The sequence below is a fragment of the Macaca fascicularis genome, chromosome 7 (genome assembly GCF_037993035.2).
Source record: "Macaca fascicularis isolate 582-1 chromosome 7, T2T-MFA8v1.1".
NCBI classification, from domain to species: Eukaryota; Metazoa; Chordata; class Mammalia; order Primates; family Cercopithecidae; genus Macaca; species Macaca fascicularis.
Window position 1 is genome coordinate 18,986,364 of NC_088381.1, and position 16,758 is coordinate 19,003,121.

At 48.3% G+C, this 16,758-nt stretch overlaps 1 protein-coding gene across 12 annotated transcripts in view; it reads left to right on the forward strand.

The window, feature by feature from the left end:
• Positions 1-16,758, forward strand: part of CAPN3 (calpain 3) — a 58,998-nt gene that overhangs the window by 28,579 nt on the left and 13,661 nt on the right. For 7 of the 12 annotated variants that reach the window (XR_012414832.1, XR_012414833.1, XM_005559291.5 and 4 more), the window contains 8 exons: positions 1,089-1,158; positions 2,788-2,906; positions 4,690-4,823; positions 5,852-6,020; positions 6,877-7,020; positions 9,554-9,637; positions 11,211-11,296; positions 13,714-13,791. Coding sequence is in view for 7 of the 12 variants with exons in the window: in XM_005559291.5 (XP_005559348.1) it covers positions 1,089-1,158; positions 2,788-2,906; positions 4,690-4,823; positions 5,852-6,020; positions 6,877-7,020; positions 9,554-9,637; positions 11,211-11,296; positions 13,714-13,791 (884 nt within the window). In the remaining 5 variants the exon portion in view is untranslated. Of the gene's footprint in view, positions 1-1,088; positions 1,159-2,561; positions 2,578-2,787; positions 2,907-4,689; positions 4,824-5,851; positions 6,021-6,876; positions 7,021-9,553; positions 9,638-11,210; positions 11,297-13,713; positions 13,823-16,758 lie in introns of those variants that run through there. The other 5 variants (XM_005559294.5, XM_073995608.1, XM_073995609.1 and 2 more) reach the window with 3 other exon arrangements.

Genomic DNA, 16,758 nt, shown 5'->3' on the forward strand with positions numbered 1-16,758 from the left:
ATACTGCTCCAATTGCTTCTGGCATAAAAAAAAGAAGTCTTTACTAAGAATACGAAAACCAGCCAGGCGTGGTGGCACACATCTGTAGTCCCAGCTACTCGGGAGGCTGAGGCAGGAGAATTGCTTGAACCTGGGAGACGGAGTTTGCAGTGAGCCGAGATGGCACCACTGCACTCCAGCCTGGGTGACACAGTGAGACTCTGTCTCAAAAACAAAACAAAACACTGAATCTATATTTTATTTTAATTAATTTATTATTATTATTATTTTGATTCTCCTGTCTCAGCCTCCCAAGTAGTTGAGATTACCTGTCACCATGCCTGGCTGATTTGTGTATTTTTAGTAGAGACAAGGTTTCACTATGTTGGCCAGGTTGGTCTCGAACTCCTGACCTCAAGTGATCCACCCGCCTTGGCCTCCCAAAGTGCTGGGATTACAGGCGTGAGCCACCGCGCCCGGCCGACACTGCCCTAACTCTCAAAGTGCATCCTTACTCGGATAGTATGACAGTGTGGGAAGCAGCATGGGACAATATAAAAAGGAGACATGCTTCTGGCTTCTGCCACTTACTAGCTGTTTGTCTTTGCATGAGTTTCTTAACCTCGCTGGGCCTCAGTTTCATTATCTGAAAAATAAGAATGATAGTATTCCCTTCATAGGGCCGAATGGAATACTATCAGGAACACTACATAATGGAACTCCATAAATAATAGCTGCTGAAGCCGGGCGCGGTGGCTCACACCTGTAATCCCAGCACTTTGGGAGGCCGAGGCGGGCGGATCACGAGGTCAAGAGATGGAGACCATCCTGGCCAACATGGTGAAACCCCATCTCTACTAAAGATACAAAAATTAGCTGGGCGTGGTGGTGCATGCCTCTAGTCCCAGCTACTTGGGAGGCTGAGGCAGGAGAATCACTTGAACCCCAGAGGCAGAGGTTGTGGTGAGCCAAGATCACACCACTGCACTCCAGCCTGGGGACAGAGTGAGACTCTGTCTGAAATAAATAAATAAATAAATAAATAAATAAATATTCTATATATACACACACTATTATTATTACCTGGTCATTTCCTTTTCGTTTCACAGGAAATTTGCGAGAATCCCCGATTTATCATTGATGGAGCCAACAGAACTGACATCTGTCAAGGAGATCTAGGTAGGAAAGTGCCTCATATCAGATCCTGCCAGATGATCAAGGGGTGATTACAAGGTGTGATCCCTTTCCAGGAGGTAAAGGGACAATCTGTTCTTGCTTCTAGTAACTTTTTGGAAGATTTTTTATAACAGTTGCTTTATGGTCGTTTACATGCTGGCGATGGCTTCGTTTCCTCCTATATGCCTCTTTCGCACTCTGCCATGCATCACAGGGGGTATCTGCATCCTGTGGCCTCTTCTCCAGCATCTCAAGGACACTTACATACCCCACTCAGCATGACAAAAGCCCTGCTTTTCCCTGTACCCGTCTTTCTTGGAAGACAGCTCTCTGACTGTGCACCAAGCATGCCCCTTGGGCATGGAGACTCTAGATACACACAAAAGGCATCGCCAAGGAAAGCACTTGTAACTGGAACCCCTGTTTAAATTGCCCCAGCACAGCTCCGTATTAAAGGAGTCTTTCAACAAAGATGGCATCTGCCATGTAGATGAGCATCTAATTTTCTCTTTGGTTAGCTTGGCTGCTCCATCTGATCTTCCTCTCTCTCAACCTCTTGTTCAGAAAGTATTGTCTTTGGTGTGGACTATAAGCAAGCTCTGTGAAGTAAAATTGGAGAGAACATCAACAGAAACAATTTAAATTTGAGGAAAAGGGGCACCCAAGACCAAATGAAAGGAATTTGTCTTATTTCGTTCCAGAAAGGGAGGCTGAGAAGAAATCAGATGAATATCTGGGTTCCTGCACCTGGGGGAAGGCTTCCTGCAGAGCCCAGGACATAATACTCTGGGACCTTCAAACCAATACACTCTTTCCAAGGAAAGACTGGCTGCTTCCGAGGAGGGTAGGGGAGGGTGGCTGCAGGCAGCTCTCGTCTCCCCTGCACACTCTCAGTTGCATTTCACTTAACCCATCCTCCTTAGAAGGCAGCTCTATGACCAGGTACACCCCCTATTACACACACACACACACACACACACACACACACACACACACAGAGAGAGAGAGAGAGAGAAAGAGAGAGAGCAAGAGCGCAAAGTGTTACCTCCAACTACATACAGTACTCTGTCAGAAAAGAACTCTAGAGAGTAAGAAAATGTCCCGCTCTCATTCCGTTGCCGGCAATGTCTCACTGCCCCCTAGAGACCAGTTCCAGGGCAGCTGCCTACCTGGCCTTCCTTCCAGTACCAATCATCTTGGTGGATGGTTCTCTGATGCTCAGTCTTCGCTGAGGTCGGAAGAGGAATTGGACTCACATTGCAAAGGCACGGGGCAGGGCGGATTTCCTACAGGTGTTAGGAAGAACAGCCCGGTTATGATCACCTACTGCTCTGTCTCCATTGAGGCCTAAAAAGGAAGTGAGTTTATACTGCAGTTGGAGGAACTGCCTGCAGCCTTGAGGAAAATGTCTAGTCACAGGTAGTAAGTTACCTGTTGATCATATTGTCAAGGAATTCCTGTCCAGTTCTCCTTCCCTGGGTTGACACCTCTGTAAGGTCAGATCTGGAAGTAGGACAGTGGGCACCAGGGGAGTTCCTGTTCAGGGAAGTGGAGTGGCTGGCTGGGATTGGGGCTTTTTCTTCCCAGGAGGAGCAGGACTGCTCACAATCTGTGCCCTGTGTCTGCCTGCAGGGGACTGCTGGTTTCTCGCAGCCATTGCCTGCCTGACCCTGAACCAGCGCCTTCTTTTCCGAGTCATACCCCATGATCAAAGTTTCATCGAAAACTACGCAGGGATCTTCCACTTCCAGGTGAGGTAATGAGAGTGTAGTTAAGAGGGTCAGCTGCAGGACACCCACCGCTGGTCTCCTGGTCTTGACTTCCCAGAAGCTGGAGGAAACTTTCCACCCATCTAACCCCAGCAGCAACAGTGGGCATGGACCCCCTTAAGGCTTCAGGCCTGGGAGGAAGCAGTTGCTCTTATCTCTGGATCCCTAATCCCTCCCCCACCACCTTCCACTATGTCCCAGAAAGGCAGGAAGACGTCCTGTTTACTGTGGGTCTATTTTTGTCTTTGCAGCTGTCTGGCTGCTGTTACTGCCTGCAGCGCTTCTCAAGTAGGTCCCTAAGATACTAGCCCCGGGACACCACAGGACCCTTCAGGTTGTACAGGAACCCCTGTCCAGGGCTCCTGTGTACTTCTTCCTCTCTAAGGCATGGCGGTGCCGAGGCTATCACTCCTCTCTTCCAAGCCCTGGAAGAAGAGTCTGCTTAACCTGGGGATCAGGCTTCTTGTCTGCCCTAGAACTGAGTCCGATGGTTCTAGAATCCATCCAGTTACTGGAAGTTTTCTGAGTCCCAGTCATCTTGGCATAGAGCTAGTGCTAGAGCAGAACCAAACTGAGTTCTACCTGTGAGGGTCTCGTAGGTTCTGGGATGCTGGGGAGTCAGCCTGTCTCCAGCCTCAAAGGCTCCCTCATGTCCCAGGATGACCCACGTTACCAGTTCTTGCTCTGCTGATCTTGCACCTCAGCACAGAAGGCCTCAGAAAAGGTCTATCCCCAGGCTCAGACTCCCCCTCCTGCTGCCTTGGGAACATGGCACATTTAAAGGGTCTTAGATCTAAAGGGCCTTAAACACAAATATCAGATAGATTTCTGTTCTCTTTTCAATGAGGGAGAAAGTGCCATTGAAAAGGAGACTAAACTGCATTTGGCTCTTTTCAGTTCAAACTGATTGATTCAAAAAAGAGCAACATCCAAACTTGAAATGATTGGACAATGTTCCTGCTACAGCTAGAATAGATTCTGGGTCACTTTGTTCCTCCATTTCAATCCTTGTTCTTCAGTTTGGCATCAAGAAATACCTAAATCAAGGCTAGGAGTGATGGCTCCCGCCTGTAATTCCAGCACTTCGGGAGGCCGAGGCAAGCGGATCACGAGGTCAGGAGATCGAGACCATCCTGGCTAACGCGATGAAACCCCGTCTCTACTAAAAAAATACAAAAAATTAGCCGGGCGTAGTGGTGGGCGCCTGTAGTCCCAGCTACTCGGGAGGCTGAGGCTGGAGAATGGCGTGAACCCAGGAGACGGAGCTTGCAGTGAGCCGAGATTGCGCCACTGCACTCCAGCCTGGGCAACAGAGTGAGACTCTGTCAAAAACAAACAAACAAGCAAAAAACCTAAATCAGTACAGTGCTTTCACTGCATAGTTCCCAACCCTGGCCACATTGAATCAGCTGGGGGCACCTGAGAGCACTGACAGCCAGGCCCTGCCCCCGACCTGCTGAGCAGGAGAATGAAAATCTTACATCTTAAGACACTCATGGAGCACCTACTGTACCCATTACAGGGCTGGACTCTGTGGAAGACATGAAGTGTATGTAACTCACTTCCAGCCCTCGAAAAGCACACAGTCCAGTTAGAGACAGATTCACACACCCCAAACCAGAATAGGATGAACAGGCACCCAGATGCAGAGTTTAGGAAATGATGCTGCTTTGGGATCCAAGAACCCCCTGAGGAATGTGGAGGAAGGACACATTTCCTAACAGTAATTTGAGTATGTGACTCTGTGCTTGACGCTTCTGTGCAGTTCTGGCGCTATGGAGAGTGGGTGGACGTAGTTATTGATGACTGCCTGCCAACCTACAACAATCAACTGGTTTTCACCAAGTCCAACCACCGCAATGAGTTCTGGAGCGCTCTGCTGGAGAAGGCTTATGCTAAGTAAGCAACGCTTTGGAATGTGAGATGGGACTAGAGGTGAGAAAGGGGGTTGCAAAATCCAGCCAAGGCCTCACTCACAGGAAGAGGCATGTGCCTCTGTACACGCATATGTGTGGGTGTTGGTATCCAACTGTGACCCAAAGTTAGGGATCAGTTCCAGGCAGCAACAGCTCTAATTAAAAACATTACATTTACGAGTAGAAATGAAGATTTGCCTAGAAGACCTTTAGCTTTAGCTTACCAAGGCGAGTTCTTTCATTGCGCCTCCATGGTGGCATTGCAAGTCTTGGATCAGAGCATCCTATCTCTGGAACTCAGATCCCAGGGTCTTGCTTGGCTCAACCTCACGTGCTTATAGCAGATTTATAAAACCATGTTGTCTCTCAACTTAAAAGCTCACCCCAGATGCTAATAATGGATTTAAAAAATTTTTTTGAAACAAGGTCTCACTCCGTAACGCAGGCTGGAGTGCAGTGGTGCAGTCACGGCTCACTGCAGCATTGACCTCCAGGGTTCGAGGTGCTCTTCCCACCTCAGCCTCCCAAGTAGCTGGGACTACATGTGGGCATCACCATGCCCAGTTAATTTTTGTAGAGACAGGGTTTTGCCATGTTGCCCAGACTGGTCTCGAACTCTTGGGCTCATGCAATCCACCAGCCTCGGCCTCCCGAAGTGCTGGGATTGCCGGTGTGAGCCACCACACCGGCAGCTGCTAATGACTTTAATGCAGCCCTTCCTCAAGGTTCAGGATGTAGTGAAAATAGCTCTCAGGAAGTGGGAATAGCTGGGTTTCAATCCCAGTGCCTCTGGCTCTCTGTGGTCTTGGGTGGGTCACTTAGCCTCTTGAGCTCAGTTTCTTCGTTTATGAAGAAAGGGAATCGTTTCCACCCCATTAGCTCACAGGGTTAATGTGGAATTGATGAAAGAACATCACAGCATCCAAGAGGTAAAGTTCTGGTGGCAGTGGTACCTGAGCTTTGTTTCCTGGAACTCTGTGACCCCAAATTGGTCTTCATCCTCTTTCTAAGGCTCCATGGTTCCTACGAAGCTCTGAAAGGTGGGAACACCACAGAGGCCATGGAGGACTTCACAGGAGGGGTGACAGAGTTTTTTGAGATCAGGGACGCTCCTAGTGACATGCACAAGATCATGAAGAAAGCCATCGAGAGAGGCTCCCTCATGGGCTGCTCCATTGATGTAAGTCTGGGGTATGGGGCACAGGGCAGGGAGCTCCAAGTGTCAGGAAGCCTTTTACCCAATGAAGGGCAGCACAGAGCTTTTGTGTGGGACAGAGTGCATGTTTCGTTTGAGGAAGCAAGAACTGGCTGTCAACTTTGAGGACTGGGCATTTCTCAAGGGAGAACAGTTCTTGGGGATTTTCAATAAAGACACTGGTCAGGGACATTTCAAGCTCTGGAATGTCAGTGGAAATCAGTCCAGAGGCCTGTGTCAGTGGAGGCCTCCCTTGCTGATGCTCCTCAGTCTCAGCACGCTCCCATTAAGCTGGTCACATACTTGGCTGTGGACCTGAGCCCCCCATTTCCCTAAGAAAGCCTCCCAGTCACTGCACTTTCACCACACCCCCCACTTGGGACGTGGGCTTTGTGTTGTTACCTGGGAGAAGCTAAACCCGCAGCCCCTTTCAGTGCAAAGAAATGCTGTGAACTGAGACAGGAGCCAAGGGTAGGGAGATGGCCACCCGTGGCCAGGCCTCCTTCAGGGGGCATGTCTTCCCTGAGGGCTGCTCAGTATATTGCTATGATAGGCTTAGTGGTTTCCATCGGGGAGGATGGGGTCCAAGCTGAATTCCTGTCCCTTTCTCCCCATAACACGCCCGGTGGAGCTTGGAAGATGAGTTAGCACACAACAGCATGGATGAACTTTTTTTTCCTGTATCATTTTTCTCCATCTTTCCTCCATTCGTGCTCTGTTGATCTCTCCTCTCTCCCTTTGTCTGTCCCATCTCTTCCTCCTCTCTCCTTCCCTTTCCACCCTTCTGTATTTGTTCTTTCCCTCTCCTGGGTTGTTCCCTGCTCTCTCTGTTGGGCCTCAGGATGGCACGAACATGACCTATGGAACCTCTCCTTCTGGTCTGAACATGGGAGAGCTGATTGCACGGATGGTGAGGAATATGGATAACTCGCTGTTCCGGGACTCAGACCTCGACCCCAGAGCCTCAGTTGAAAGACCGACCCGGGTGTGTATGCCTCCGATTATCAGGACTGACCATCCCTCCAACCCACACGACCCCGCCCTGCCAGTGTCAGACTCCCCTCAGCAGCCAGGGCCTTACCCACACACCCCTACCTGCCTCCTCCCAAGGGTCTGGGTTGAAATAACTTGCTCAGCCAAGGCTCCTGAAGAACGTGCAAGAACCAGGATTTTGGAGGGAATCTCTGCTGGAGTTTCTGCATATTCCATGGTCCAGGCAGTTCCTCTTATAACGAACTATCAGACAGAAATAGCAGAGAGACTTAATTTATTTTAAAATACTTTTCCTCTTCTAATGTATTCATTTATTCATTCAGCACTTATTTTTGAGCTCCTACTATGCTCCAGGCACTCCTCTAGCAAAGCAAATTCTCTCCTCTTTTTCAGTATTTGTGGAAAAAGCAAGGTCTCCCTCTTGTAGCGTTTATATTCTAATACTTTCATAAGTTATACCTGCTCACTGGAGAATACTGAGCCATACAGAAAAACACAGAAGAAAATGTCACGTATATTTTTCCCCATGTAAAGATAACCACTGTTAACACCTAGTATATGTTCTTCCAGGATTTTTCTATGCACACACTGAATCTGTATTTTTATTTTTTAAATGTTTTCATATTGTATGTACCTCTTTGCAGCCTGCTTTTTTCAGTTAGTTTGATTTTTTTTTTTTTTTTTTTTTTTTTTTTTTTTTTTGGAGACCAAGTCTCGCTCTGTTGCCTAGGCTGGATCACAGTGGTGCCTTCTCGGCTCACTGCAACCTCTGCTGCCCAAGTAAAAGTAATTCTCCTGCCTCAGCCTCCTGACATAGCTGGGATTACAGGTGCACACCACCACACCTGGCTAATTTTTGTATTTTTAGTAGAGATGGGGTTTCACCATGTTGGCTGGAATGGTCTTGAACTCCTGACCTCAAGTGATCCACCTGCCCCAGCCTCCCAAAATGCTGGGATTACAGGTGTGAACCACTGCGCCCAGCCTAGTTTGATATTCTTAATGTGCCCAAAGTATTCTCCTGTAACATTTTTTAGTAGCTACACAATATTCAAACACGCAGATATGTTATAATTTATTTACCCGATACCCTATTATTGGAAAGCTGAGTTTTTTTTCTTTGTTTTGTTTTGCTACTATTCTAAAATGCTATAATGAACGTTCCAATAGATACATCTTTGTATACATCCATGGTGACTTCCATAGGACAGATTCCCAGCAGTAGAATTGCTGGGTTGAATGATATGCTTAGGTAATGACAGAAGACTCATTTCAAGCAGCTTCCCAGGTCTACAACTAAGGATTAATGAGTCTCCCGCCCCCTCCCAGTCCATTCAGCATGATCTGGATCATGAGGACTGAGATCTGGAAGAGACTGAGATCTGGGAGAGGCTGAGATGCCAAAAGCCCTGGCTCCATCCATACCCCTCACCCTGAAAAAGGCTCTAGGAATTCTGCAGCCTAGCAAGGCTGTGGGAAGCTCATTTTAAAGCTGTTACGTTAGTCGGCACACGGAAGCCATAGAGAGCCTATCCAGGGCTCATGGGACTTTAGTGATCCTACCCTTCTGCCAAGGATCCCCCATGGCTGCAGCTTGGAAATTTCTGCAAATGGAAGAGCTACCCCTTAGGCACAGTCGTGTCTGAGCAGGGATCTCCTCGGGCCTTCTCAGAATTCTCTCCCTGGGCACTGGGACTCTTGATTTCTTGAATATTATGTTCTAGGTGGCTGTGGAGGAGGTGAGGGGATGTAAAGAAAAAGCCTAGACTTGGCCGGGCATGGTGGCTCATGCCTGTAATCCCAGCACTTTGGGAGGCTGAGGTGGGTGGATCACCTGAGGTCAGGAGTTCGAGACCAGCCTGGCTAACATGGTGAAACCCTGTTTCTACTAAAAATACAAAAAATTAGCTGAGCATGGTGGCACGTGCCTGTAATCCCAGCTACTCGGGAGGGAGGCAGGAAAATCGCTTGAACCCAGGAGGCGGAGGTTGCGGTGAGCTGAGATCGCACCACTGCACTCCAGCCTGGCCGACAGAGCGAGACTCTGGCTTGAAAAAACAAAAAGAAAAAGAAAAAAGAAAAAGCTAGACTTACGTGTCATCTAACCCCTTTTCTCAACCCGTTTCTCTTCCAGGAATAGTCAACCCTGGATGGCCTCAGGGGAAGGGGGATCCTGAAGCCCAGGGCAGCCTCCAACTCTACCCCTTCCTCCTTTGAAGGATACTAAGGAATCCAGAAAGGAGGGGCAGGGACGCTGTTACCCACCCCATATCCCAGCATCCACATTGCTCTCTGATGGTCAGGACAGAGCCTTCTCAGGGAGACTAGCTTGTCTGGAGCTGTGTCTCTTGACACTCTTAAAGAGCCAGTGAAGGTCTGTTCGTGGTCATGAGGCACACCTTCAGCGAGCAGAGTGGCCTGTGTCTTCACAGAGCCCGGAAAATGAACTAGTATGAACTTTGCCTCCAAGCAGCAGAACTTCTGTTTCCCTGCCCCTAATAGGCTCTCTGGTTACTGCTTTACAGACAATCGTTCCCGTTCAGTATGAGACAAGAATGGCCTGCGGGCTGGTCAGAGGTCACGCCTACTCTGTCACGGGGCTGGATGAGGTGAGCCTGGTGGGGCTTGGTGGGGCAGGGGCACCCTCCTGGGTTAACCTCCTGAAGTCAGGACTTAGCTGTTGGGGCCCCTTCCCTGTCTGCAGAGCTTGCCTCTGATCAGGACATTCAGTTCAAGGTCCAAGCCACGCAGAGGGGCCTGTGAAACTGGTAAAGGTGGATCCTGCCACAGTTGATGCATAGTTTGTTTATCTTTGCTTTTCGAGCTAAAGATGGCAATTTTTCCAACATTTCCAATGAATAAATTGAAATATCACTTAACTTTGCTTTTACAAAGTTGGTTTCATGTGTTCTTGAGCTTCCTGTTCTCTCATGTTCAGAAAGCTACATTTGTCTCTGGGTAGCCACGGGGACTGGTTCCAGAAGCCCCAATGTTAACAAAATCTGCAGATGCTCAAATTCCTTCTATAAAATGGAGTAGTATTTGCATGTCACCTATGCACATCCTCCCGTATACTTTCAATCATCTCTGGATTACTTATGGTACTGAACACAATGGAAATGCTATGTAAATAGTTGTTACACTGCATTGGGGTTTTTTTGGTATTACTTTCTATTGTTTTTTTCTTTGTTTTTTGGAATATTTTTGATCCACAATTGGTTATATGCCAAAGCCATGGATACGAGAGGCTGCCTGTTCTGTTTTGGTCCTTCTGGGACTTCTGGGCTTTCCTGGGCCATGTCTGAGACAGGAACATTGTAAGGCCTGTTGCACACAGTTGGGCAGGTTGTGCCCTGTACAGAGGGATGGGCTGAGAGGGGCAGTTGCCTGCATCGGCCCATTGCAGCAGACCGGAGGAAGTCTGCTTGTTTGTAGTTCCTCAGTCAGCAGGGGCCTTTTGTCTGTCTGTCTGTCTGTCTGTCTTTCTCTCTCTCTCTCTCTTTCTCTCTTTTTCTCTTTTCTTTTCTTTCTTCTTTTCTTTCTTTCCTTTGAGATGGAGTCTCACTCTGTCACCCAGGCTGGAGTGCAGTGGCACAATATTGGCTCACTGCAACGTCCGCCTTCTGGATTCAAGCAATTCTCCTGCTTCAGCCTCCTGAGTAGCTGGGATTACAGGCGCGTGCCACCAGGCCCAGCTAATTTTTGTGTTTTTAGTAGAGACGGGGGTTTCTCCATGTTGGTCAGGCTGGTCTCGAACTCCTGACCTTGTGATCTGCCTGCCACGGCCTCCCAAAGTGCTAGGATTACAGGCGTGAGCCACCACACCTGGCCAGCAGAGGCCTTTTTTCTCATTTATATGAAGACACCTGATGTGCTAGCAGGCCCTACTGTTTATGCCCCGCCTCCTCCCCTGAAGCTCATAATAGCAGGATGTTCCTGAGAAAATTGCCTCTTAGAAGATAGAGAGGAGATGGCCAAGCCCTAAATCAGGCAGACTCAGGGGGAAAGGTCTGACCCTTCCATTCCCCAGCACACTTCTGATGAGTCTCCTTGGCCAGAGTCAGGCAGAACACCCTCCCGTAAGGGATTTGCCCCCCAGCCCCCTCCCAGCCCGCAGGGCAAGACAGAAGATTCCCTTTCCAGACAGGCTGCGGAGCATGAGAGCTCTTTCTCTGTCTTAAGGTCCTGTTCAAAGGTGAGAAAGTGAAGCTGGTGCGGCTGCGGAATCCCTGGGGCCAGGTGGAGTGGAACGGCTCTTGGAGTGATGGGTAGGTGAGGGGACCCCACGGGATTGGCAGTGGGGGACAACAGGGCCCCGGACAAGGCTGTGTTGGGAACTGAGCCATGAGAGTATTGAAGATGCTTGGTATAAGATCACCCTCAAAACCAATGATCCACAGAGAAGAGGGGCACAAGTGTTGGCTCCAGGGAAGGGCCAGGAGCAGAAGCGGGGTGCCGGGGACCCAGAGAGGTTACTGACAGCCATGGGCTGGAAAGGAAGGATTCCAGAAAGCGTGGGGAAGGTCCAGGCAGGAAAAGAGTATGAATGCAGGGGTCTGGGCTAGACAAGTGACTTCCCTTCTTGGAGTCTTGTGTTGCCTTACCTGTAAGATGAGAACAGTATTATTAGCACTTACTGTGTGGGCTGTTATGAGGAGTAAATGGGACTGTTTTTGGAAAGTTCTGAGCCATTGCCAAGATTTCCTTACCCATGCTATCCCTGTATGAAGGCACAAGAGCCCTTTGAATTTTACTGCTTATCACGGAAAGGAATAGACTGGGCGCAACAAAAATAACAAACATGGGAAGTTATTTTGACGGCTCCAGCACATTTGCAAAACTTCCATGGTCCCACTGGTTCCTGATGACCTCTACTGAATGGGAGGCGATTCACTACTGAATGAGCCCATGAGCTCCTCTTATTTCGAGAGGGGGATGGCAGGACTCAGTAGAGGAGAAGGACCACCCCCAGGCAGCCTGGGCCCCTGGCTTCTGTGCTTATGTACCGCTGGGTACCTCTTAGCCCAGCATGTAATTACTGGTTTGTTCAGTCATTCGTTTAGCAAATGTTTCTTGGGCACCTACTACATAGGAGGCACAGGTCAAGGCACTGGGAATATTCTGTGAACCCACAGCCTCCCTTGATACACTGTGATTAGGGGCCGATCCTCGTGTCCTGACTGCCTCCTGCAGACATTCACATGCCTTCCTTCACTTATCCACGCTACAAATCCTTACTTCCTCAGTGCTGACTTCTGCCAGGCCCTAGGCTACCGTCTGGCGATGTAGAAATGAACGCAGACTCATGGGCCTTGTGCCTGTGGGTTTAAGGTCCGGGGAAGGACAGGCAAGCACACACCAATAATTGAGATCAATGCCACAGTAAGGATCACAAAGAGGGGGCCTCCGCACCTAGTTTGGGTGGGAGGGGAAGCGTAGAGAAAGGTTACCTGGAGGGAGCGACTCTCTGCTCTGGGAAGGCCCTCAGTGACTCCTCAGTTGTCTACTTCACTGGCCCAGGTCACCTGCAGGGACCCTTGCTGTGTTCTCCAGCCTCAGAGCTTGGTGTGCGGCCCCACCCTGCTTACCATGACGCTGCCATCACAGGGGCTGGAGACAAGTGGACCCAACGCTGTTCACTCAAGGAGATTCCCTCTACTGCATCCCTCCTCCTGGTCTCAGGAATCTCCATGTCCCCTGCAGGGCTCTCTCACTGACTCCAAGCACCTCCTCAACCCCTTACCTTTCCAGGGAGCACCTAGTTTAGTTGAATTCTCCTCAGTGAGCCTGAAACATATGTGCACGTTATTGGCCCCATTGTGAGGAGAGAGAGAGTGTGAAAACTGCCCAGCCTTTAGAAACACAATGCTGGGCTGTTTCCGGCACAGGAAAGGAGATGTTTACAGGCTTGGCCTTTTTTTCTTAGTAACTCAGAGTTTCTTATTATATGACAGGCACTCTACTAACAGCTTTGCATGCATTATTTCATCTGCCTAGCCCAGCCCTGTGAACAGGTGACATAATCATTTTCCTTTTGCAATTGAGGAAGCAGAGTCTGACAGAGGTTAAGTGACCTGCCCAAGGTTGCATAGCTAGCACTATTATTAAATGGAACTCCCAGTTTGTCTATGTCCAGAACCGAATTCTTCTTTTTTTTGAGACGGAGTCTTGCTCCGCCACCCAGGCTGGAGTACAGTGGCGCAATCTCAGCTCACTGCAGCCTCTGCCTCCTGGGTTCAAGCGATTCTTCTGCCTCAGCCTCCTGAGTACCTGGGACTATGGGCGCTCACCACCACACCCTGCTAATTTTTGTATTTTTAATAGAGACGGGGTTTTACCATATTGGCCAGGCTGGTCTCGAACTCCTGACCTCATGATCCGCCCACCTCGGCCTCCCAAAGTGCTGTGATTACAGGTGTGAGCCATTGCGACCGGCCCAGAACCCAATTCTTAACCTTTAAAGTATGATGAGGAGAAGGGTCAAGCCCTCGCAGGCCCATTTAAGGAGTTTAGGCTCAGTCTTGATGTGAGAAGTCACTGCTATTGGGTTTCACACTGAGGGTAACAGATGAGGTCAATATTTTGGTGGTTCACAGTGGCTGTAACTCTTTGTATTTCTCCTGTCCCAACCTACATCAGGCCTTCCCTTCTTCCTCCTTCCTTAATTCCTCCGTTTTCCCACCAGTTGGAAGGACTGGAGCTTTGTGGACAAAGATGAGAAGGCCCGTCTGCAGCACCAGGTCACTGAGGATGGAGAGTTCTGGTGAGTCCAGAACCCAGGAAGACCCAGAAGGGTAAGGGATGGGGAAAAGAGGGGAAATCTCAGACGTCAGTCCCCAGCTGAGGTTATCAGATTCCAGCCCTTGAGAGATGTGGGCTGTGTTCTTCTCCTCCAGCCCAAGGCCCAGCAAGGATGAGGTTCTGAGAGGAGCCTTCCAGGCCACAGGGACAACTGAGCCCAGGACCAGACCAACATGACATGGCTCTTGCCTCCCCTGTGCCCCTCCGCCGCATACTCTATTCCAGCCACATGCACCTTGGCCTTAGCACAGTTCTTTTCTGAGCCTAGGAAGCTCCACTTACCCTGATCTTCCAACGTCAACCTCACCGTCTCAGGTTGCTTCTACTCAGGCTTCAAGTCTCAGCTTAAGGAGGGCCCCCTAAGTTCCCCCAGGACTGGGATTAATTTATGATGCTCATCACCCTTAAAATTGTTTGCTTGTCTGTTCTTTCCCAAACAATCTCTCCTTTCCGTGCACCTGGCACAGCGCCTGGTGCACAGCGGTGGGACACACGGTAATCTTTTGGAGAATGGAATTTCTGTTGAGCTCCCCCATCAAGATACATGAGTTGGAGTCATTGTTTTTTAAGATTTCTGCACCTAGGCCGGGCGCGGTGGCTCAAGCCTGTAATCCCAGCACTTTGGGAGGCCGAGACGGGCGGATCACAAGGTCAGGAGATCGAGACCAGCCTGGCTAAATACGGTGAAACCCCGTCTCTACTAAAAAATACAAAAAACTAGCCGGGTGAGGTGGCGGGCGCCTGTAGTCCCAGCTACTCGGGAGGCTGAGGCAGGAGAATGGCATAGACCCGGAAGGCGGAGCTTGCAGTGAGCTGAGATGCGGCCACTGCACTCCAGCCTGGGCGACAGAGCGAGACTCCGTCTCAAAAAAAAAAAAAAAAAAAAAAGATTTCTGCACCTTATTGTTCATAAGTTATACTTCAGTTTCTTAAAAAGGAAAAGTATGTAAATGAAGAATTAATGGATAGGAACAAAAAATGAAAATGGGTTTTATGGGTTTCTAATTTTTATAGCCATGTTATTTGTATTCCAATTACAACTGATCAGAGGTGCAGAAAGCTTTTAGGTGTATTTATTGAGAGAGTTGTGTTAGAGTTGGAAATCACATTCCTCATACCATATGAAAGCAAAGCCTCATGACAGTTTGAGTATTTTAGTTTCCTTTTCTTCAGATTCCTTCATATTTTTCAGCTTGAAGAGGTATATGTAGAATATAAGTTTGGACATAAACCAACAGGCAAATTTGTAGCAGAGCTTTTCTCATTACGAGGAAATTTGAGTTTTCCAAATCAATGATGATAATAAAGCTTAAGCAATAGCTAAGAGCAGTCACTTAGAAAACGAGATGCAAGCTGGGTATGGTGGCATATGCCATAGTCTCAGCTACTTGGGACGCTGAGGTGGGAGGATCGCTTGAGCCCAGGAGTTCAAGTATAGCTGGAATAACATCATGAGACCCCATATCTAAAAAATAAAAACAAAAAAAAAAAATAAAGAAAATGAGAAACATGGCTTGTGGCCAATATGTTAGGGAAAAAAAAAAAATGTTCTCTTTTTCTTAGTTCCTTTTGGGAAAATAATAATTCTTCTGTCAACATATTTAATGTCTGACACTGTGGCAGACATTAAGTATGTTGTCTTACACTTGGGAAGGCCAACGTGGGCGGATCACTTGAGGTCAGGAGTTCGAGACCAACCTGGCCAACATGGTGAAACCCCATCTCTACTAAAAATACAAAATTTAGCCAGGCATGATGGGTGTGGGCCTATAATTCCAGCTACTCGGAAGGCTGAGGCAGAAGAATCACTTGAACCCGGGAGCCAGAGGTTGCAGTGAGCCCAGATTGCACCACTGCACTCCAGCCTGGATGACAGAGTGAGACTCTGTCTCGGGGGGGAAAAAAAAAAAAAAAAAAAAAAGTTGTCTTAGTATAATGTCAAGGGAAAGGTTTTTTGTGTTTTTATTACTTTATTTTTTAATTTATTTAAAAACTACAATAGAGATGGGCCTTGCTATATTGCTCAGGCTGGTCTCAAACTCCTGGGCTCAAGTGATCCTCCTACCTTGGCCTCCCAAAATGCTGGGATGTGGGCCTGGGTAACATATGGGACCCCAACTTTACAGAAAAATTTAAAATTAGGCAGGTGTGGTGGTGTGTGCCTGTAGTCCCAGCTATTTGAGAGGCTGAAGCAGGGGGTCACTTGAGCCCAGGAGGTTGAGGCTGCAGTGAACTATGATTGTACCACTGCACTCCATCCTGGGCAACAGAGCAAGACCCTGTCTTTAAAAAAAAGTGCTGGGATTACAGATGTAAGCCACCACACCTGGCCTTCTATTTTTTATGGATATATCATAGCTATATATATTTTGGGGGTACATATGTACCCATATTTTGGGGGTACATATGATATTTTGATACACATATACAATGTGTAATGATCAAATTAGGGTAATTGGGATACCATCATCTCAAATATGTATCTTTTCTTTGTGTTGGGAACATTACAATTCTTTTCCTCTAGCTATTTTGAAAGATACTATAGGCTGGGCATGGTGGCTCATGCCTGTAATCCCAGCACCTTGGGAGGCTGAGGTGGGTGGATCACCTGAGGCTAGGAGTTTGAGACCAGACTGGCCAACATGGTGAAACCCCATCTCTACTGAAAATACAAAATACAAAAATTAGCTGAGCATCATGGCAAGCAACCTGTAATCCTAGTTACTTGGGAGGCTGAGGCAGGAGAATCCCTTGACCACAGGAAGTGGAGGTTGCAGTGAGCCAAGATCACGCCATTGCACTCCAGCCTGGGCAACAGAGTGAGACTGTCTCAAAAAAATATATATATATATATGTATACACACACACACACGTATATATACAGACGTGTGTGTGTATATATACATATATGTATACACGTATACGTATT